Here is a 22,750-nt window from a genome sequence, read left to right as displayed (position 1 = left end):
AATGGTAGAACATGAGCCTCACTCAAAATACCTTGAAGTGAGCCTGGACAGAGGCCTAACCTATAAAAAGTACATCACCAACCTGTCCAACAAAATTAAAATGAGGAATAATATCATTTCAAGGCTGCTGGAACAACCTGGGGATGTGGTGCAGAAGTCCTAAGGCCCTCTGCACTAGCCTTCGCATTCTCTGCAGCAGAATACTGTGCCCCCATCTGGGAAAGAAGTGCACACACACACACACTAACATTATAGACACCCAGCTAAACTCTACCATGCACACAATTAGCGAGACACTGAGAAGCACCCCTCTCCCCTGGTTCACTGTCCTATCTAACATTGCTCCACCAAATATAAGGAGAAGACAAGCCTCGATTAAAGAATTTAATAAAGTAATGAGCAACTCACTCCTGCCCCTGCACTAGATTCTCATAAATCCACCTAGTCTTCACCTAAAATCAAGAAACCTGTTCTGGTCCATGGACGAACTCTCTTCAGCTGCCTTACCATCAACACCTGACATGTGGACAGAACACTGGTCCAACATTCTTCTAACAAATGGCTTCCTGGTTGAAAATCCCTGTGCTTCGCAGCCTTGTTTTGCTCTTCCTAGGAAGATTTGGTAATCTATCAACACGATCAGAACTAACCACAGCAGATCTGGCTACCTATTACATAAATGGAGACTGTCAGACCACCCTTATTGTGATTGTTTCCCCATGGCCCAAATGATTACTCATATTGTGAATGACTGCCCAAGGCCCAATTTCATGGTGGTGGCCTCCAGAACATCCACGAGGTGATGGATGAGGCCCTGGATTGGCTTTCTAGACTGGACATTCCCTGTGTAGCTGCTTTGTATTATTCCTTTTGAATTAAGGATAAATAAATAAAGAGAAGCACAGAATATGTCATCATCTTGCATGAACGCATTAAAACTATGCAATCTGTTGGAATATACTCTGATATTTTCTATTCTATTAAAAATAAAATAAAAAAATATTAAAAATAAAAATAAAATATTAAAAATAAAAAAATTCAATGGTTGTGACCTATGAAATTGATTCTACATGTGGTTATAAAAATTGGTGTTTGGATCTATAACATGCTTCATTTCAGTATAATAAAACTGTTGTTATATTTTATAGGGAACATTTATTTAAGAAAGAAAAAACAGTACAACCTAAAATCATAACAAATATTGCACTTATTTCCTTAAATAACAAAATAAAGATATTAAAGTTGTTTTATTTTAAATTGTGGAATATAGAGAATAATTATACACAAAATGAATTAGCAATAAATTATAATGATGGAAAGGAATTTTTTTCAGCATTTTTGGACATCTGGTTTAGTCATTAATATTTTCCCTTCTGAAGAAACTCTTTAGATAAATGCACTGGTAGCTGATTATTATTATTATTATTATTATTATTATTATTATTATTATTATTATTATTATTATCATCATCTGAGACTTCCAGGGAGTCAAGAACTCATTGAGGGAAGCTGTAAAATACCCAACCAAGCTATCATACCTTCCCTTAAATTCATTTACACTAGATGCACTCACTACTCCTAAGGGCAAATTATTCCACTCACTCATTGCTCTCTGGGAGAAAAACCTAGCTCTTACTCCTTTCTTGAATGAGAACAACCTTAACTTCCATGGATGCCCCCATGTTCTCTCCCTGCCTTCCATATAACGAAAAATTTCATCATTTGAAATGCTATAACACCCATTCAAAAGTTTATAGACCTCTATCATATCACCCCTCTTTCTCCTCTTAACTAGAGTCTGCAATCCACATAGTTGCAATCTGTCCTCATAATCTAAATCCCATAATCCAGATATAATCTTTGTAACTCTTCTTTGCACCCTTTCCACAGCTTCTTTATCCCCTTGGAACCCGGGAGAACAAATCTGCGCACAGTAATCCAGGTGTGATCTTATCAAAGCCTTATAAAGAGGCAAAATTACTTCCTTATCCTTACATGTCAAGGGTCACTTCAACATAGCAATTATCCATTGAGTTGTATTTGCAACTTTTTCTATGTGACATTTGAACTTAAAATTCTTATCTACCAATACACCAAGATCCCTTATCTCTTCAGTATCTTGTAGCATAACCCCCGCTAACATAATATGCCGCTGGAACTCAAATGATGCCAAAGTGCATAACTTTACACTTACTAACATTAAACTGACAGCCATTTTCATTTGCCCAGATTTCCAGTCTATTCAAATCATTTTGTAATCGCTGAATATCAGTAGCATCCCTGATTGCCCTGCCTATCTTCTCATCATCAGCACAATTGCACATCTGATGATAGACCCTGCTTGATATCATTAATATATAGATTGAACAATTGTACACCACTTGTTTCCTTAAATATGATAGATTATTATTATTATTATTATTATTATTATTATTCAGGCCTCAGTGGAGTCAAAAGACTCATCATGGGAGGTCCTTTCTAAGAAACACAAGTCTATCAAGACGCATCGAGGGGAACACAAGGTCAATCATACCCACCTAGGAAACACAAAGTCAATCATACCACTCCTTAAACACATTGACTGTTCTTGCTCTCACCACTCTATCAGGCAATGCATTCCATGGTTCAACCACCCTCCATGCAAAGAAACCACTCCTTGCCCTCTTTCTCACAGTTTCTTTTCGTAACTTCCAGGGATGGCCCCTTGTCATGACTCCTTCCTGCTGTTCAACCAAGTGAAAAAAACTCCCCAGTGTCAACCCTGTAACCACCTCTCAACATTTTAAAAGTCTCAATCATATCACCTCTTCATCTTCTATCCACCAAACTCTGCAGTCCACACTATCACAGCAGATCCTCATAACTAACATTATACAGTCCTGACACCATCTTTGTTATCTGCCTTTGTATTCTTTCCACAGTTAATTTATTCCCCTTCAAATCCTGGGGACCAGATCTGAGAACAATAGTCTAAGTGTGGTCTGATCAGGATCTTATACAATGGAATGATAACCCTGTTATCTCTGCAGGTCAGTGTTCTTTTCATTATTGCAGCAATCCTCTGCATTACCTTCACTGCCTTTGCAATATGTCCCCTAAATTTCAGGTTTCTATCAATCATCAACCCCCAGATCTCTTGTCTTCCCTACTTTCTCCAGTTTAACTCCTCCCATAGAGTATGCAGCAACCCATCGATGTGTCCCAAACCTCAAGACCTTACATTTTGCTGCATTAACCCAATACCCCCAAAATCATTTACCCATCTATCTAGCTTATTCAAATCCTCTTGCAGGGCTACCACATCTGCACTATTACTAATAATCCTTCCCAGCTTCGCATCATCTGCAAACAACTGAATATCCCCTTGCAATCCATGGAGAATGTCATTGATATAAAAGTTAAACAATATAGGTGCCAGTACTGAGCCCTGTGAAACCCCACTTCTAACCTTCTGCCTCTTTGATATTGCTCCACCATACACTACTCTCTGATACCTATCGGACAACCAATCCTGAGTCCAGTTGACCAATCTAACATCCAGACCCATGTGCTGCAACTTGAATATCAGCTTATCATATGGCACCCTGTCAAATGCCTTTGCTAAATCTAGGAAAATGGCAGTATATGTCTTTCCCTCATCTAATGCTCTTGTAACTTTATTATAAATGGCTAGTATATAAAGGCTAGAAGGGGTGCTCTTGTTTTAGCCTTTATTATAAAAGACTAAAACAAGAGCACCCTTCACAAATCCATGTTGATTCTCACAGATAACATTACCCTCATCTTCCCAGTGCTGTAAACGGTCCCCCACTACTTTAGCCAAGATCTTACTAACTACTGATGACACACAAACTGGCCTATAATTAGACACTTCCAGTCTGCTACAGCTTTTATGCAATGGCACTATCTTACCTTCCTTCCATTCCATGGACACCTTTCCTACAGCCAGACTTTCATTGAAAAGCCAGGTCAAATGCACTGTTTTTTTCGTATGCAGCTCCCTAGCACATTCTCTCAAAACTTGTGGTGAAATACTATCCGGTCCCACAGCGTTACTGACATCCAGAGTACTCAGTATTTGGAACACACTCTCCTCCTGCATCTCTAAACCTCAAACCTGCCCTATCCCTCTAGTATTCAAATTGACTCCTCCAGGATGAAATACTCCAATAAAGTGTTCATTGAACAATTCCATTATGTCCTCTGCATCAGTCACTCTATTCCCATTTTATCCCATAATATCATTCTTCCACAGTCATTTCTCCTCCTACTGGCCACATAACTAAAAAATTCCCTAGGATTTTACTTGGATCTCAGGGCCAATATTTTCTCATATTCCAGTTTCACCTTCCTTACCATACTAGTCACTCTTCTGGCCTGTCTTATATTCTTCATTCATCTTCTCTTTACCTGTCTCCTTATATCTCTCCCATAGCCTCTTTTTCGTATGCAGTTCCTGTTTAATATTGTTTGTCATCCACTTTACTCCAAATTGTGTCCTCTTCTTCACTCGTGGAATACAGCTTACCATTGTTTCTAACAAATATTCCTTCACAATTTCCCAAGCACTAATGATATCCCGGCCTTCCAGTTCCTCCCTCCACGAAACTTCTCCAAGTTGATGTCTAAGACTATTATAATCACCTGCTTTATAATTCCACATACGTTCCCTTCTCTTTGATACTCCTGCATGTCTGTTCAATTTCAAAGTCAAAACCATATGGTCACTCTCTCCAACTGGTGGGAGAGATGTCATCTCAGTTATTATGAACTCTTCTGATGCTATAACCAAATCCAAAACTCTTGAACATCTTGTTCCCTCTCTTACATGTTGCCTAAGACATTTGTCCCTCAAGAATTCTATAAATTCCATTCCCTTATTGCTACATGCATCTTCCTCTCCCTAATTTATACTGCTGTAGTTAAAATCTCCCATAACAATCATTCTTCTTGCACTTGCCACGCTCAACTGTCTTGACATCTCCTGGTCCCCACCCTCTCTGCTCCTTGGTCTGTAGCAAGTCTTGCCCACCTTCACGTCACACTATAATCACTTTCAAAATCATTTGTGTCACAGCCTTCCAAAGCCTTCACTCTTACAGGACATAGGTCATCATTTATCATAAGCAGTACTCCACTACCATGCTGTCCCTTCCTATCCTGCCGAATAATGCTGCACCCAACAACTTCTGTTCCTGTTATTATATCCTCTTCTGTCAACCACGTCTCAGTGATCCCAATAATCTTTGGCCAGGCTGATGCTATCAGTGCCACCAATTCCTCTCCCTTATTCCGAATACTCCTGGCATTAGTATAAAGCATACAAATGCCACTGTTTCTATTCTCAGCATTATCCTTTAGTAAACCCATGCTGTTCCCTGCAGAGATAGAATGCTTGTCTACCCATTTCTGTATGTGAGTTCTTACCAACTTCTCTAAAATCTTCACTACTACACCAGAGATATTAATAGGTCGGTAGTTAGACACATCAGTTTTTGCACCACCCTTGTGCAATGGAACTATCATACATTCCTTCCATTCTGGTGGTATCATTCCTGAGCTGTGACTCAAGTTATACAAATGTGTGATAGGCCAGCTAATTCAGCTGCACATTCTTTTAGCAGACGGGCTGATATTCCATCTGTTCCTATTGGCAAATTCTTATCCAGGTTATGCAAGAGCTCTTCAACCTCATTTCCATGAACCTCTAACTCTTTATTCAACATAGCAGTAGCACATACACCTGGTTGATATATCTTATGATGACAAAAGAAATTTTTTTCTCCTCTCAGGCCTGGTTGGCCAAGTGGTTAGCGTATCTGCTCTCCAGCCAAAAGGCTGCGGATTTGAATCTCGCCATGGGCATGGATATTTGTGATTGTCTGTGAAAATACTAGTGGCGGTGGTTGGTGGTAGATGCCGTTGTTGTAGTTGCGGTTCGTTGTAGTTGATTGAGTGGTGGAGACAGAGAGTTGTAGAGTAAGCCCTCCCTCGATGTGTCTTTGGACTCTCTTGAGGTGTCATTTAATAATAATAATAATAACAATGAAGTATGGTTTGTTAACCAATGCAGTCATTTCAGACAAAGCATAATGCAAGAATTTTTCATGTTTGTCATCTGCATCCTATTTTATTTTTTCATATTTTAGATTATTTGTTCATATCAAATAATGTTTGTTGTTTTGGTGAATTAATTTATATTCTCATTTTTTACTAGTTCTTGCATTCTGGTTTGATAATTCAGTTTCATTTTGTTTTCAATATTCATTGATTAATTGCTGTGCATGCATTTTTACATGATTAATCACATATGTACTTCCTTTTCTCTGTATTACCCAGATCTTTCATTTTTTTTTTTTTTAATTCAAAATTTTGCAAATTTTGAATTGTCACATAAATCATAAAACTTCTAAATATTGCTTTTTTATTATTTATGGCCAAAACTGTATATTATTTTAAAATATTTTAAGTCAAATTTCAATATTTCATAATAAAAAAACTTTAAACACAAAATTAATGATGGAAAAACTCACGTAAAAAGATTATTTAATAGTATAATTTTTGCCTGTGTCACAGGCATCTTCAGTACATTTTAAGCTCAAATTAAACAATAACTGACAATTCCAGAAAGTGCCACCTAAGTAACTAGTGTATGATAACTGAAAAGGCCAATAAATTTCCTAACAAAACAAAACAAACAAAACAAAAAAAAAATATACATATATATATATATATATATATATATATATACAATAAAAAGTTAGGGAAGATTAGCTGATTTATAAAGTACTATCTCATAAAGAGGATAGACGTAAACTATCGGATCTGTTTAAATTAGGATAGTGAAGTAAAGTTTCACATGTTTCTTTATAAAGTTCTATGAGGAACCGACTTTTGTGAAGGATATATAAGGATATCTTAAAAAAATTTTTAAGACTGCATAATATAAACTAAAATAAAAACTGCATAATATAAATAAAAATAAAAACAAAGAAAATGCCTATAGCAGACAACAAACTTTTTTATGTGGTGGCTTTTCCTAGTTCCTTGCATTTGTTATGATGTAAGTAATAGGAATTTTTCTGCTTGAGCCAGCTGAACACCAGATATTTCTGCCAATTCAACTGAAGCCAAATATCTGAAAACACTCCAAATATGCTGAATACTGAAGCAAAACAAAATATTCAGCACATCTCTACCAATATTTAATATATAAATTTATCTTTTTTTGTCAGACCACGCATTGCAGAAGACTGAACTGTTTTTGTCCTCTGTCTGTGATGCTCATTTTCTTTTGTGAAACTATTTTTTTTATTGTGATTTGAAATTAAAACCTTCTTAATTTTAATATCATTGCAGTTGGTATACTTTTATGTAAAAAACTTCATCTCTCTCATTTATTATCATCCTGTGGTATTTGCAGTTTATTTCTATGTTTTCTGATATATCTTTCCTGTTATCACTGGAGCCAAGTTTTTCTATCTGGGTGCCATTTGTATAACTGGCATCTGATGCAACCAAAAGAATCTTAAGAATCTGATGAAACCAAAACCATTCCACCATTTCACTGAATGTTAGAATGAAATTCAGCCACTCAGTCAAATGTTGGAATGGAAGGAAAAGAAAATACTTTAAAGTTTGCATTGTGAATCTTCACTGATCAATGTTTTATTTGACATCTTTTCAGTCATATTAAAACCTCACTTGTTTTGCTTTAATCCTAATTTTTCTACAATTTTTATTTACACATTTAAAACTTACACCTATAAAACTTTGAGTGCAATTACTGTTGAATTTAAAATCAAAACCAACCTTGGAATTTTTTTGCAGACAGCATATCATTTTACACTTGCAAATATTCTTTCCATAAACAACATGACAGTACATTCTACTGGTTCCTTGAACAATTTAATTTAATGATTATTAAATTAAATTGTTAATGATTATTTAATGATTATTAGTTTCTTTCTGTAGTTAGATATATTATATATTATTATATAATATATATTATGTAAATGATATTTTCTGTTATTTTGATATAGTTTTTTAATAACAATTCTTGTAGCTAAACTTATACGTTGGTGATACATGACTGTCAATTTTTAGGGAAAGACAACATATACTGTTATATTAATTAAAAAACTTTAATTAATACTTCCTATATTTCAGTAATGTTACATTACCGTCTTCAGAGAGCATGAAATTAATGATATGTGCATGCAGGCACTAACACTGAACAAATATGGCTGAAGACAACAACTGAAGTCGGTCCTAGAGTCCTAAAAAGGTGCCTAGGAGGCTAAATTGGGTAGTAGTCTTGGCCATTTGGCTGATGTTCTAAGAATGAAATGGTTGCACTAATTGCGTCTATTCATCCAAAGATTGTCGGAATAAGTGAGACATGGTTGGAAGAGGATGACATCCTGACAGGAATAGAGATGGAAGGGTATGATGTGTTTCGTGAGGACAGAAGGGATAAAAAGGGAGGGGTAGTGCTATTGATGATAGAGAAAGAGTTATGTCCATATAAAGTAGAGATGCAAGAGGGAAATAGTGCCAGGAAATACAGCCAACTATTAGTCGCCATCAAGTCCCTGTATGCATGCCCGGAGTTTTGTGTCAGGGTAAACAGCACAAAGTCTGAACCTTTCATAGTCTCCGTTGGTCTCCCCCAAGGGTGTGTTCTGTCACCACTCCTTTTCATAATATCTATGGACAGGATTGATAGGCACAGCCAAGGCAGTAAGTGTGTCAGAATTGAAAGATGTAGCATTGAACGGCTGCTTTTTGCAGATGACCTTGTTCTGCTTAGCTCTTCCACAGATGACTTCCAGCAGACCTTGGATAGGTTTCTAGCTGTTTGTGCAGAAGCCAGGATGAAGATCAGTGTGGCCAAAATGGAAACGGGGTCTCAAGACAACCATCCCAGTGCACTCAACATATGAATGGAGTCCCACCGAGGCAGGTGGAGAAGTTGAAATACCTTGGGTCCATATTCACGAGTGATGGAAAGTGGGACGTAGAGCTAGATACTCGGATTGGCTCAGCAAGCAAAATATTGCTGGAGCTTGGCCGTTCGGTAGTATTGAAGCTGAAGCTAAGGCTAAGCTGGCTGTCTTCATACAGTCTGTGTTCCCATCCTCACCTGTGGTCATGAGAGCTGGGTAATGACCAAAAGAATGCAGACGTGAATCCAAGCGGCTGAAATAAGATTCCTTCGAGGGGTTACGGGGCTGACAAGATACGATAGATTCAGAAGCTCTACAATTTGGGAAACCCTCAGTACCCAACCACTGCTTCTCTGTTTTGAGAGATCACAGTTACGATGTACAGGCACCTGGTCAGAATTCCACAAGAGAGGCTCCCCCAGCAGGCCCTCTTTGCCAAGCCTGAAGGTGGGGGGCCACATGGAAGCCAAGGACTTGCTGAATTGATTATATCCAGAACCTTGGGTGGACAAGTCTGGTAGTCCCACCAGAACACCTGAGCTTGGTGGCGGAGGATCGTGACCATTGGAAGTTCCTCATGTAGTTTCTGCCCCACAACCCAATTAGAAAAGTTGGGCCTTGAAGATGGATGGATGGATGGATGGATGGATAAATAGAAACTATCACCAAGCTTATCCAGAAAAGATAACTGTCCTCCATTGCAAATTACTCTTCTTGGAACTAGAAAATGTTTGGAAAATGTTGCTCATTCTATCCAGAGGATGTTATCATTTTCCTTTTGAGGAAACTTATTGTGGATGGATCTTCTTTAACAGATTAAAGAAGTGTAATTAATTTTAATGGATCATCCTGTTTAAGGCAGGCAACTTAGCTGTAAAACATACATTGATTTTTAGCAATGGTAAACTTGTTCCTTCTAAAGTCTAGATATTAATATCTAAAACTAATAGTAGATATTCTGAACAATGATAATCAAAAAAAACAGTTTGTTCATTTATCAATTATACAGCTAGCTAGTCATCAGATTCATTGTCATTTTAGAAGGCATGCCAGTTCTTTTGTCTTTCAACATGACTCAGCCGCTCTGTGTTAAGAGAAAGTAAAGACTTCTAAACTCAGAAAAATCATTTTTCCAGTATCTTATATGTAGCATTTAAAATTATTTTGTGTTGCTGTTAGAAATCATTCTTTTAGATGAGTTTTACATTATACTACTTATAATATTACATTATATTACTCATAGAATATAAACTTATAGATATAAAAGAAAATATCAGAATAGATAAACATATCAATAGAATGAATTCAAAAGAGTAATTAAATTAGCAAGAAATTGGAAAATTGGAAACCAAATACAGTTGGCAGATTAAAAAAAAAAAAAAAAAAAATCACAGATTGTCAATAATTCAATGCAACAAACTGAAGTTTAAAGTGGGAAGAAGAAGAAGAGGACTACCACTGGTCAATGTTGCAATTGGAATTTGGCATATGAAAGAGTACAATCAGATGTTCCTGGTAAGTGTGATGCCATTTGTCATGGAATCTGTATTAAAGTAAACAATGCATATTCAGTAGGAATGGGGATTATTTTCCCATACAGTATGTGAAAATAATCTTAATTTAGTGCCTTTTTGATACATGTTGCAGCTTTTGAAACTGTCAAAACTATTAAAACCAAGGAATGTAAAGTACTGATTACATGTTTTGTATACATTCTATTGAGCTATAAAAATATTTAGATGTCTATTGGTGAAATATAGCACATTTCATGAAATATAGCACATTAATGGTGAAATATAGCACATTTCAAAGCTCTCAGAATACCTTATTACCATATTTTAAGCATTGAATTAAAATTATAGTTTAATTGTTATATTTGTGTTAAATTTCATTTTTGATATCATTTTCAGAATGGCCAATCATGGAAAAGAAATAAGTGTACAGTTTGTAGTTGTGTTGAAGGAAAAGTGATGTGCTTTTATCAAGAATGTACACCCTGTCCAGATGGCTTTGTATCTGTTTATTTATATGATCATTGTTGTCCTGTTTGTGAGAAAGGTAACTAATGATATAAAAAATATTTTTCTATGGATTTCACAAAAAATACTATATTCAGATGCAGTGGCAGCTGGTGAACATTTTAACTGAGGGTGCTGCATATAGAAAATAATAAAAAAAAAAATATTTTTTTTCATAATCAGTAACAAATTTATTAATAAATAAATTTACATATTAAAATTGGTTTATTAAAAATATTTCACCCTCACCACGAACACACACCAATAATAAAAGTTTCGTATCTCACAGAAATAACGCGCACATGCATACAATTTCTCGTAGCGACACTGCTCAAACGAGCAGTGTCGGATTCACTTGTTACATGCAATGACAAGTGCAAGTGAATATTGGTGAGTCTATCTGCAATTGGTCGAACGCGATAATTCCGACACTGCATTAGATTGCAGTGCATTTGTTTTGTGTAACGATGATTGAAAAAATATAATTCTTTTCATATTTTCAACAGTGACACTCATTATAATTCAGCCTTGTATCTATAATAAATAAATAACTATATGTTATTTTAACAGAATAAAACAAGATTTACAGAAAATAGTTCACCCTCACCACGAATACACACCAATGATAAAAGTTTCATATCTCACAGAAATAATGTACGTAAGCATACAATTTATCTGTAAGTCACACTGCTCAAATTAGCAGTGTCGGATTCACTTGTTACATGCAATGACAAGCACAAATGAATATCGGCGAGTCTAGCCACAATTGGCAGAACATGATAATTCTGACACTGCGTTAGATCGCAGTGCATTTGTTTCATAATCTAAAGCATTAATCGAACAATTCCAATGATTAACTATTCAATAAATGTCGAAACATAAGCTGTAACCTTTAACATGTTGTATTGCATTTATATAATGTTGTAAGCATTGTTATTATTTATAAACACAAACAAAATTTAATTTTTTAGTTTTTTCTTGGGATGCTGCAGTGTTGCAGTGCTTATGTACAAGCTGCCATTATTCAGATGAAAAGCCACTAAGTTGGAACAGAATGTTTGTCCTACATTCTTGCTCATCAATGCAACATTACTAGTAATATTTACTGTGAAGGTTTTGAGATTATTATTTAATTTTGTTCTTTGTAATATACATAAAAATTCTGTAAAGATGTATAACAGTAAATTATTCCACTGCTTTCTAAAATGTGATACAGGTGTGAGTCATTTGTAGAGCCTGCTGCTGAAAGGGAAAGTAATGAGTGCAGAGAATGAATCTGAGCAAGTAAAAGTGAGTGAAAGAGCAGGAGAGTAAGGAAGGAGAGATTGAAGTGGTGTTTATGAATGAAGAAGTGGATAGCATGAGTGTAGAGAAAGAGAAAACAAGTGGGCAAGACAAACAGAATGTGGAAATGGGTAGACTCAGGGTGGACACGGACCACAGTGTGAGAAAGCTTGATGCTCCAAGGGATGTGAATGGGTGAGTAGACAAGAAGGGAAGTGGATGACCTGGGATGTAGGCAAAAGAGTTTGATTTGAAGAGAGTTCTGGGATGAGTAAGGAGAAAAAGAAATGGCTTAAGGAAAGTATGGAGAAGTCACATCTAATAAGTGTTATCAGTGAGAGTTGTTATAGACCAAGGAATTGTTATGTTTGTATATGAATGCTAGAAGTATCAGAAACAAGGCAAATGAAATTGTTGCATTGATTATTGTGTTTATTTGCTCAAAAATTGTTGTAATAAGTGTGGCATGGTTGGATGAGGATGACATCCTGACAGGAATAGAGATTATCATTATCATTATTACGGGCTACTCCAGGGAGTCCTTAGACTCATCGAGGGAGGCCCTAATCATCATGTTCACACAACTGTTCAACATTCTCACAGTATCTATCATACCTTGCCTTGAACTCGCTCACTGTCATAGCACCCACAACAGACTCTGGCAGCTTATTCCACTCATTTACCACTCTAAAAGTAAAGAACCCTGCTCTAACATCCCTGATAACCACGCTCTTGCCCAGCTTCCATGGGTGTCCCCTAGTTCTCCCACCACCAGTCCTGATCTCAAAAATATCCTCTGAATTAATCCTATAGAATCCTTTCAGCAATTTGAATGTCTCAATCATATCTCCCCTTTTCCGCCTATCAACTAGTTTCTGCAACCCACAAATCTTCAACCTGTTCTCATATGGTTCATTCCATAGACCTGCTATCATCTTAGTCACTCGCCTCTGGATCCTCTCCACCTCCTCCCCATCAAGAAGGAACCGAGGTGACCAAATCTGGGCACAGTAGTCGAGATGAGGTCTTATCAGGGCTCGGTACAGAGGTACAATAACTTGCTTGTCTCTGCTCGTCAAGGTATTTTTCAACAACCAAGTGAGTTGATGAGCTGATTTAGCTACTTTCGCAATGTGCCCCCTAAACTTCATCTCCCTATCCACCAACACTCCCAAGTCCCTGGCCTCATCAATCTCTTGGAGTACAGTTCTACCAATGTGGTATACTGCTGCTAATCTTTTCACTCCGAAATGCATAACCTTACATTTTGTCACATTAAATTGACATCCATTCTTCTTAGTCCAGAACTCCAATCTATCTAAGTCATCTTGCAAGACTTTGACATCTTCTGCATTCACTATCGCCCTACCCAACTTTGCATCATCAGCGAACAAATGAACTGTCCCACTTAGACCCTTCCCTATATCATTAATGAACAGATTAAACAGCAGTGGTCCAAGAACAGAACCCTGTGGCACACCACTAGTCACAGGTCGTCTTTTGGACTCTACTCCTAAATAAACTACTCTTTGATATCTCTCCATCAACCACCCAGCTATCCATCTCACCAAGGAAGGATATGATATATTTCATGAAGATAGAAAAGGCAAAAAGGGAAGTGCAGTGCTATTGATGATAGAAAAAAAGTTATGTCTATACAATGTAGAGATGCAAGAGAGAAATAGTGGTAATGGTGTTGAGGTAGTATGGTGTGAGATAGAAGCGAATAGAGGGGAATACCTTGTTGGATGTTGCTATAGACCTGGTAATGTGGAGGATAGTGACCAGGAAATGTATAAGTAAATTAGCCAAGCAAATGGGAAAAGGGTGATGATTATGGGTGATTTTAATTACAACAATATAGATTGGGATGGTGAGATAGCAACTGGAAGTAAAGAAATTGAGTTTCTTGAGTTTTTGAGGGACAACTACCTCAGGCAGTATTTAACAGAGGGCACATGAGGATTTGAAGGTTTTGGATTTGATCATCTCATCAGCGGTGTCAAATGTCCCTCCAGTTGGTGATAGTGACCACAAAGTATTACCTGGGTATAATTCCATGAAGAAAAGTATATTTGGAACTATAAGACTGGTTATTATGAGAAGCTCAGGAGATAGCTTAGAGCTGTAGCATGCATGGAATGAGGAGTTAAAGAAGATTAATGTTGATTTAGTGATATTCAAGAACTGTCTAGTAGAAGTAATGGCTAAATGTATTCCAAAGGTCAGAAGATTATGGAGGCAACATAAGATGAGTGGTAATAATCAATTCCACAAGGAATACAAAGAACAGGCAAAGTGGGTGACTTGGTTGGTAAGGGTAGCAAAAGTTCAGTATTTGCAGCCAGTTACCTAATGAATCCAAAAAATATCTCAGGGAGTTCTTTAGATATGTAGCCAGCAAAAAAAAAAGAATGATTATGGAAGGATGACATTGGTTGGAGAAAATGGTATAAGCACAACTGCTGTGGATGACATGGTGGAGATACTTAATGAGCAGTTCATAAAGGTCTTTCATTCTTGTGAATGTGACATCATGGAGAGATTGAGAGCAGTTGATGATAGGGAGAAGAGACTGACTGTGAGTGAGGAAGAGGTATATGGGGAATTGAGCAAACTTGATATTAATAAGGCTGTGGGACTTGATATATCATTGTGTATTTAGAAGGCAACTGCCAGGGAGTTGACATCTGCCTTGAGATATTTATTTAATATGAGTCTTACATTGGGTCAAGTTCGAAAGGAGTGGAAGGAAGGCTAGATTGTGCTACTTCATAAGGGAGGTGACAGACTTCAATCATCAAATTATAGGCCAATCTGTGTGTGAGGTGTTGTGGTTAAAGTGTTGGAAAGGCTGGTGAGAATCAGAATCCAGAATTGAGTTGACAAGAATGCTTTGATGGACAGCACAGATTTGCTAAAGGGAGGTTATGTTTTAGTATTCTACTATTACAATAAAGGTGAATCAGCATTGAATGTGGGAGATGAATATACAGTAGTATACTTAGAATTTGCAAAGGCTTTTGATAGTTAAACTAGAGCAGATGCGGTTGGATATTAGACTAGTGCATTGGATTGGAGATTTTCTGTCTGATAGGTATCAACAAGTTGTGTATGGAGAAGCAATATCCCAGAAGAGGAAAGTCACTGGTGGTATAGAGCATGTTTCCAGTGGTGTTGTATCCATAAAAATTGGACAAGACAATAATGGGCTAATGTACTCTTTATAGATGAAAGTAGTTTTAGTTTTTCCTCTGATTCTAGACAACACCTGATCTGTCATGAAAGTGGTACTGTGAAAAAAGGGACTATGACTGGTGCACGATGTTGCACCGAAGTTCTTCAATGCCATGTTCAATTGTTCTGCGATTCTGTAGGCGAAGAATTCATTTTTATGGATGACAATCCCACATTACATCATTCATGAGCAGTGCAGATACTTCTGGAGACCAAGGATATTAATCGAATTGAGTGGCCAGCATTCCCTTCAGATCTCAATCCCATAGAACATGGTTAGAATGTAATAGTGAGACACATTGCTGCTCGAAGTTCCCCTCCAGAAAACAAACAAGGTGTTATCCTTGTTTTTAAGGAGGAGTGGGTGCCAGGTTGCCTCAAGAACTCCTGAATTACTTGGTGCTAAGCATGGTATGACATTGTTAGACTTGCATCACAGTTCAGGGAAGACATTCCATACTGAAATGTCTCTCTGCATAGTTTTCTCTAAGCACTGTACATTAATTCCTAACTATGTTCTTCAAAGAAATTTTAACTTTTGCCAAAAACGTATTGCAATTTAATTTGTACGAAATTTATAATACATTTTTTGTATAATATAATTTATTAGTATGCTGGCAATAAATTTATGTCCACATCTGGCTGTAGTCATGAATTTTTTTTCATATAGAAGTAAAAATGTAGTTAGTTCTTAGCTTGTGGACACCAGTGTTTATGCAACTGATCTGACATAATACACTAGCCTGGATATCCTTAGTTTTGCTTTGGATTAAATCTGAAATAATGATCACTACTGAGAAGAAAAACACACCCCATTGAGACACATTGCCTACAACAAATCATTAGAACTGACCAGGGAAGTGCCACCATTTATTTTTATTTATTTTTTCTGTGAAGGGTATAAAAATGTAGTACCAGGAGTATAATGAACAGACTAGATAATCCAGAAACACTGTTCTTTCACAAACATCCATAAAGACATTGAACTTTTTTTTCAAGTCATTTCAGGTCTCCAGTGAGCAGGGTAGTGGTCTCACACTAGATGACAAAAATTGTCTATCACTGTCTTTCACAAACATCCATAGGATTCAAAACCACATCCTGTTGTCTAGAGAACAGGTATGCTATCCACTTGATCATCATTCTGGTTATGGGGATGATTAGGATGTACCTCTCACTCCTATGAAAACAAAAGCTAGTGTAACTGTACACTTTGGACTATAGTGATAATAAAAGATTGCAAGGTCGAAGGTGATTGATACCTCCTATATAATCTGTGCAATGGTTTGATTACTGATCAGCTTCTGTAGTCAGTGTTAACGTCGAATTTTACAGTTACATTTCAATATTCTGTACATCCTGTACATAAATATATTCATTGAGTTTGAAGCAATCTTAACTTTAACGTAAAGTTTCTTGTTTTCAAGTTTATTTCCTTCTTTTACAGAAATTACTGAAACCTGAAGTAGAATGACAAAAAGACCATGTTTGGTCTTTTTTAGAATGTAGAATGAAAAAAAGACCATATCTAGGTTTCTAGATTATTTAACTTTCTGCTTATTCATGGTACTGAGGCACCATAGGTTTCTAACTTTTCATGGATGAGTGCTATAGAATACAACTCTTATAAGATCCTTGGATTAATTTTTCATTTGTAAAAAATTAATTAGGTAACTACAATGTACAACAGTTTAAGAAGCAACAACTTACTGTTGTAGGCCTACCTAGTCAATTTTTTTTTAACATCAGTTCTGTTGTCACGGATGTGATACTTTTACCAAAGTTGTAATATGTCCTAATTTGAACTGCTTGTTTCTTTTGAAGGTCCTACAAAAGTTTAGTAATAATAATAATAAAGGAGGACAATGCTTGTCATGAAGCACCATCTTCTTGTGATTGAGGCATTGGATATGAGGAGGGAGCGAGCAAAGGAATTGATTTTTTTAATAAGAACAATTGATTTGACAGAGGAACGAAGAGCACGTCAGAATGGATATCAGGAGGCTGCTTAGAAGGATATAAGAGAATAATGTGACAGGAAGGGTAGTGAGCATGTTGGCTAGGTATGACTGTGGTGAGATGAGGCAGAGAGTAAGGATTATGAATGATATGCTGGCTGAAATGTGTGAGGAGATGGGAGTACAGTTTGTTAATGTGTGGAATGAGTTTGAAAGATGATGGGAGCGATGGACTGCATTTGAGTGGTTATGGTGTGAGTCGCTTGGAGAGACTGCTGCTGGAAGGTAGAGAAATGACGAGAGAGAGAATGAATCAGATCAAGCGGGTGATGTGGAAGAGCAGGAGAGTAAGACAGGAGAGATTGAAGAGGTGGTTATGAATGGGGAATTGAGTGGTATCAGTATAGAAAATGAGAGAAGGGTTGTGCAAGAGGAGCAGGGAAATGGGGAGGCTCAGGGTGGACAGGGGTACACAGTATGAGAAGGGTGGATGCTTCAAGAGGAGGTGAGAGCATGTGTAGACAGGAAAGGAATGGGATGACCTGGGATCGAGAGGAAACAGTTGGAATTGGGAAGGGTTCTAGAATGAATGGGCAGAAAGGAAAATGGCCCAGTCAAGCATGGTGAGATCACATCGAGTGAGTGGTATCGGTGGAACTAGCTGTAGATCCGAAACAGGGAAATAGTGGTAGTGGTTTTGAGGAAGTATGGTGTGAGATAGAGGTGAATGGAATCAAATACTTGGCTGGATGTTGTTATAGACCAGGTAATGTGAATGGTGGTGATAATGAAATGTATAATCAAATTAGCCAAGCAAATAAGAAAAGGGTGATCATTATGGGCGATTTTAATTATGGGAATATAGACTGGAATGATGAGATAGCAACAGGAAGTAAAGAAAATGAGTTTCTTGAGTTTTTGAGGGATAACTACCTCAGACAGTATGTAACAGAGGGCACACAAGGATTGAGGGTCTTGGATTTGGTCATCTCATCAGAGGATGTAATTATAAATGAGGTGTCAAATCATCCACCAATTGGTGAGAGTGACCACGAGGGGGATTACCTGGGTGGTTGCCAGCAGTGCGAGGACCTCTGTGAGAAAAGGTATATGTGGAACTACAAAGGGGGTGATTATGAAGAGCTCAGGAGACAGCTTGTGGATGCAGCATGGAATGAGGAGTTAGCTGGAAAAGAGATCAATGCAGCTTGGGGGATTTTCAAAAACTATCTAGTAGATGCAATGTCTAAATGTATTCCAGGAGTGAGAAGGTTAAATAAGGTGGGTGTGAGATGGATGAATAAAGAGATTAAGCATGCGATACAGTGAAAAAGGGCATTGTGGAGGCAGCATAAGAGAAGTGGAAATAACCAATTCCATGAGGTCTACAAAGACCAAGCAAGGAGGGTGACTTGATTGGTGAAGGTAGCTAAAGAGAGGTATGAACAGCAGTTTGCTAACGAAGCCAAAAAGAATCCTAAGGAGTTCTTTCGATATGTAGCCCACAAAAGAAAGAATAATTATGGAAGGATGACATTGATTGGAGAAAATGGTATAAAGACAGCTGATGCAGAATGTGTGGTGGAGATACTTAATGAGCAGTTCATAAAGGTCTTTCAATCTTATGAATGTGACTTCATGGAGAGATTGAGAGCAGTTGATGATTGGGAGGAGAGACTGACTGTAAGTGAGCAAGAGGTATATGGGGAGTTGAGTAAACTAGATATTAATAAGGCTGTGGGACTTGATGATATATCACTGTGTATTTAGAAGGCATGTGCCAGGGAGTTGACACCTGCCTTGACATATTTTTTTCATACGTGCAGGTGTTAAGTTGTTGGAGAAGCTTGTGAGAACTAGGATCCAGAGTCGGGTTGACAACAATGGTATTATCTTTGACGGACAGCATGGATTTGCTAAAGGGAGGTCATGTTTTAGTAATTTACTTACTTATTACAATAAAGTGACTGCTTCCTTGGACAGAGGAGGATACTCAGTAATATACTTGGATTTTGCAAAGGCTTTTAATACAGTACCTCATGATAAGTTGACAGGCAAACTAAAGCAGATGGGGTTGGATATTAGGCTATTGGATTGGATTGGAGACTGGCTATCTGATAGGTATTAACAAGTTGTGTATGGGGGAGCGATATTCAGGAAAAGGAAAGTCACTAGTGGCGTGCCTCAGGAGTCTGTTTTAAGACCATTGCTGTTTAACTTGTATGTCAGTGTGATATAGGTGAAGATTTGGATGGAGATATTCAGTTGTTTGCAGATGATGCAAAGTTGGGATGAACCATGAAGAGTAGTGAAGATATTGTCTTACAAGAAGATTTTAATAAATTGAATGAATGGGTATGGAAATGGGTATGCGAGTTCAGTGTTGCAAAATGTAAGGTTTTAAAATTTGGGAAACAAAGATGGAATGTAGAATTTATGCTTGATGGGGATATATTGTTGGAGGGGAGGAAATAGAAGATCTGGGGATGATAATGGATAAGGATCTGAAATTTAGGAGACACATAACCAGAATTGTGAAGACAACACAAAGGCTTCTGGGAATGATGCGGAGGACACTGACATGTAGAAGTAAGGAGATTCTTGTTCCGTTGTATAAGGCTTTGATTTGGCTAGGACTATTATGCTCAGATTTGGTTACCTGGTTTTCAGAAGGATGAAGAGATGTTGGAAAGGGTCCAAAGGCGACTGACTAAAGTAGTTTCTGACCTCTGGAATGTCGAGTATGTGGAAAGATTGAGAAGATGTAATTTGCAGAGTCTGGTGGACAGGAGGAAGAGGGGAGATATGATAGACACTACAAGTTGGTAAGGGGTTGTTATAGGATTAATGCTGGAAAAGTTCTACATAAAATAGTGGGAGGGGGGGGTACCAGAGGTCATCCCTGGAAACTGTATAATGAGGGTGTGAGTAGGGGAGTGAGAGGCAGGGTTAATATTTTCATGCAGACTTGTGAATGATTGGAATGCCTAGCCTGAGAGTGTGGTGTTTATAAGGAGTTTGAGTGTGTTTAAGGCATGGTATGATGAGCTGTGTGTGTGTGTGTGTGATAAAAGGACCTGCCAGATGAGTCTTTGACTCCATCTGTCTTGGGGTAATAATAATAATAATAATATTATTATTATTATTATTAAGCAGGACATACTGAATGTCCTGCTTAATACAGTTTTTTTTTAAATTGTGAATGTATAAGAATTTCTGCAAGTAAGTTATATGATATTAAGGTTGAAACCAAATGTATAGGTTGATTATGTAGAAAAGACTGCTTAGAGCAGAAAAATTGTATTTTAAGAGCAGTTTCGATGCACATGCAAGTGCATTGTCATCCACAAATGGAAGAGTTAGATTGTTAGACAACATTACCTTAATTTAAATGAAATAATATCAAATAAAATGATGCAAGAAAAAAAAATAAAATAATTAGAATAATAAGGAAATGTGTCGAATGATTTGCAATTCTAATTTATTGCATAGATAATAAATATTACCAAATATGATTAGCATAATCTAAAACTATCTGCTTTGTAGATTATATATATATAACCATGTAAACACAAAAATTCAATATAAATTATAAGAAAACTGTTATTTGAAAACATTCACAAAATTAGAATAATTTTTAATGTGGTTCAAAATATTAGAATAATGCAAAAATAAATGCACAAAAATTACAGTCAAAGGGAAACAACATGATAATTAGTAATTAGTAATTTGTTGCATTCCCCCCCCCCTCATCTTTTATGACCATTCGTAAATGGTTGGGCATATTATTTACTAACCGTTCACAGTCTTTTTTTATCAAAACATGTCCATGTGGTCTGCAGACTGGAAACAAGTTTCCATTTTTGTCTCTTGGAGCAACTTTTTTAAGACATTTTTTCATAATTCCTCACAAAATCTCAATGGGGTTTAAATCTGGGAGTTTGCCAGCAAAGGAATTACATTGATTTGCCTTTCTTTGAGCCGTCTAGTAGTGGTCTTGAAAGTGTGATAAGAAGCTGAATCTTGCTGAAAAAGGAAATCGCATCACATAAAGTGCTCAAGAATTTCTTGGTGCACTTTGGAATTGACTCTTTTGTACCCGATACCCAGCCTACTTGGATTCCCTGTGGTCATACAAGGCCCATACCTTGACAGAGGTTGCAAATTTCATTCAACATTTCATGCATTCTTTATCAAATGCTTCTTGCTTAAGATGCCAAATACATATTCCTTGATGACCATGGTACCTTTTTCCAGTTGTCTTGACTCCACAACAGTCTTTGCTTACACAATTGCTCTCTAGCTGCCTTTTGCTTGGAAGTCATCAGCGGCTTTGTCTTAGGTGTTGGATTCTGAATGAAGAGAAATTAAAGTTATTGGTATTTCTTTCAGAATCCAACATGATCTTCCATAACATAAGCAAGACTTGTAAATATTGTTTATTGTTTGTCTCTTGCTTAAACTGTATTACTCATATAATTGCTCTGTATTTTATCAGTTATTAATTAATTATATAATTTTAGGATATGTCATAATAATGAAAGGATTCTGTAGTAAATGCCATTTATTTTATTACTTTATTCCTTCAATAATATTGTAAGACGTTGTATGTATGTAACTTTATGAGCTTATGTGAACTGTAATATATGTTTTTTTTTTGTTATTGTGAATGAAGGTGAAGGTAAATTTAAGTAACTATAATATTTTTTTTTATTAATTTTCATTGTTATGTAATGCTTATACTTATGTTTCATTTTAATTGTTGTCATGGAGACGGAATTAAAACTGGATAGCGCGAGTGGTGGCGCGTGAGCTATGGTATTCAAAGGGAGATGGAATTGATATGAGCTAGACTGTGAGAACAAGTTTTGGCGGAAGAAAGTGAAGGTATATAAGTGAAAAGCGAGAGTATACAGGGGGATCAGTAGACCGGAAGCATTCACGATAGTGCAGTGAAGAAAGAGGGGGGGGGAAGCACTCACTACAGTGCAGAGAGGCGGGAAGCAGGGAGCACTCATGGCAGCACGGAGTAAAGTAAGAGGCTGTAGTAATAGGAATTAGGTGCTGTAATTAGATTAAAAAGAGATGAGGAGATAGCTTATTAGCAGCACGGAGTAAAGTAAGAGGCTGTAATAATAGTAATTAGGTGCTGTAATTAGATTAAGAAGAGATGAGGAGATAGCTTATTAGCAACACTGAGTAAAGTAAGAGGCTGTAGTAATGGGAATTAAGTGTTGTAATTAGATTAAGAAGAGATGAGGAGATAGCTATTTAGCAGCACGGAGTAAAGTAAGAGGCTGTAGTA

At 36.9% G+C, this 22,750-nt stretch overlaps 1 protein-coding gene across 3 annotated transcripts in view; it reads left to right on the top strand.

Annotated features, from left to right (window-relative positions):
• The window catches only part of LOC150099333 (extracellular matrix organizing protein FRAS1-like), a 1,385,483-nt gene that overhangs the window by 232,818 nt on the left and 1,129,915 nt on the right, over positions 1-22,750 (top strand). For all 3 annotated transcript variants that reach the window (XM_090403569.1, XM_090403568.1, XM_090403570.1), the window contains exon 12: positions 10,859-11,006. In XM_090403569.1, the coding sequence (XP_090259695.1) occupies positions 10,859-11,006 (148 nt within the window). The remainder of the gene's footprint in view (positions 1-10,858; positions 11,007-22,750) is intronic.

The sequence above is a fragment of the Typopeltis vanoorti genome, chromosome 14, assembly GCF_054136105.1.
Source record: "Typopeltis vanoorti isolate ZY-2024b chromosome 14, IOZ_Tvanoo_1.0, whole genome shotgun sequence".
Lineage (NCBI taxonomy): Eukaryota > Metazoa > Arthropoda > Arachnida > Uropygi > Thelyphonidae > Typopeltis > Typopeltis vanoorti.
This window is presented reverse-complemented; position numbering and strand designations above follow the sequence as displayed.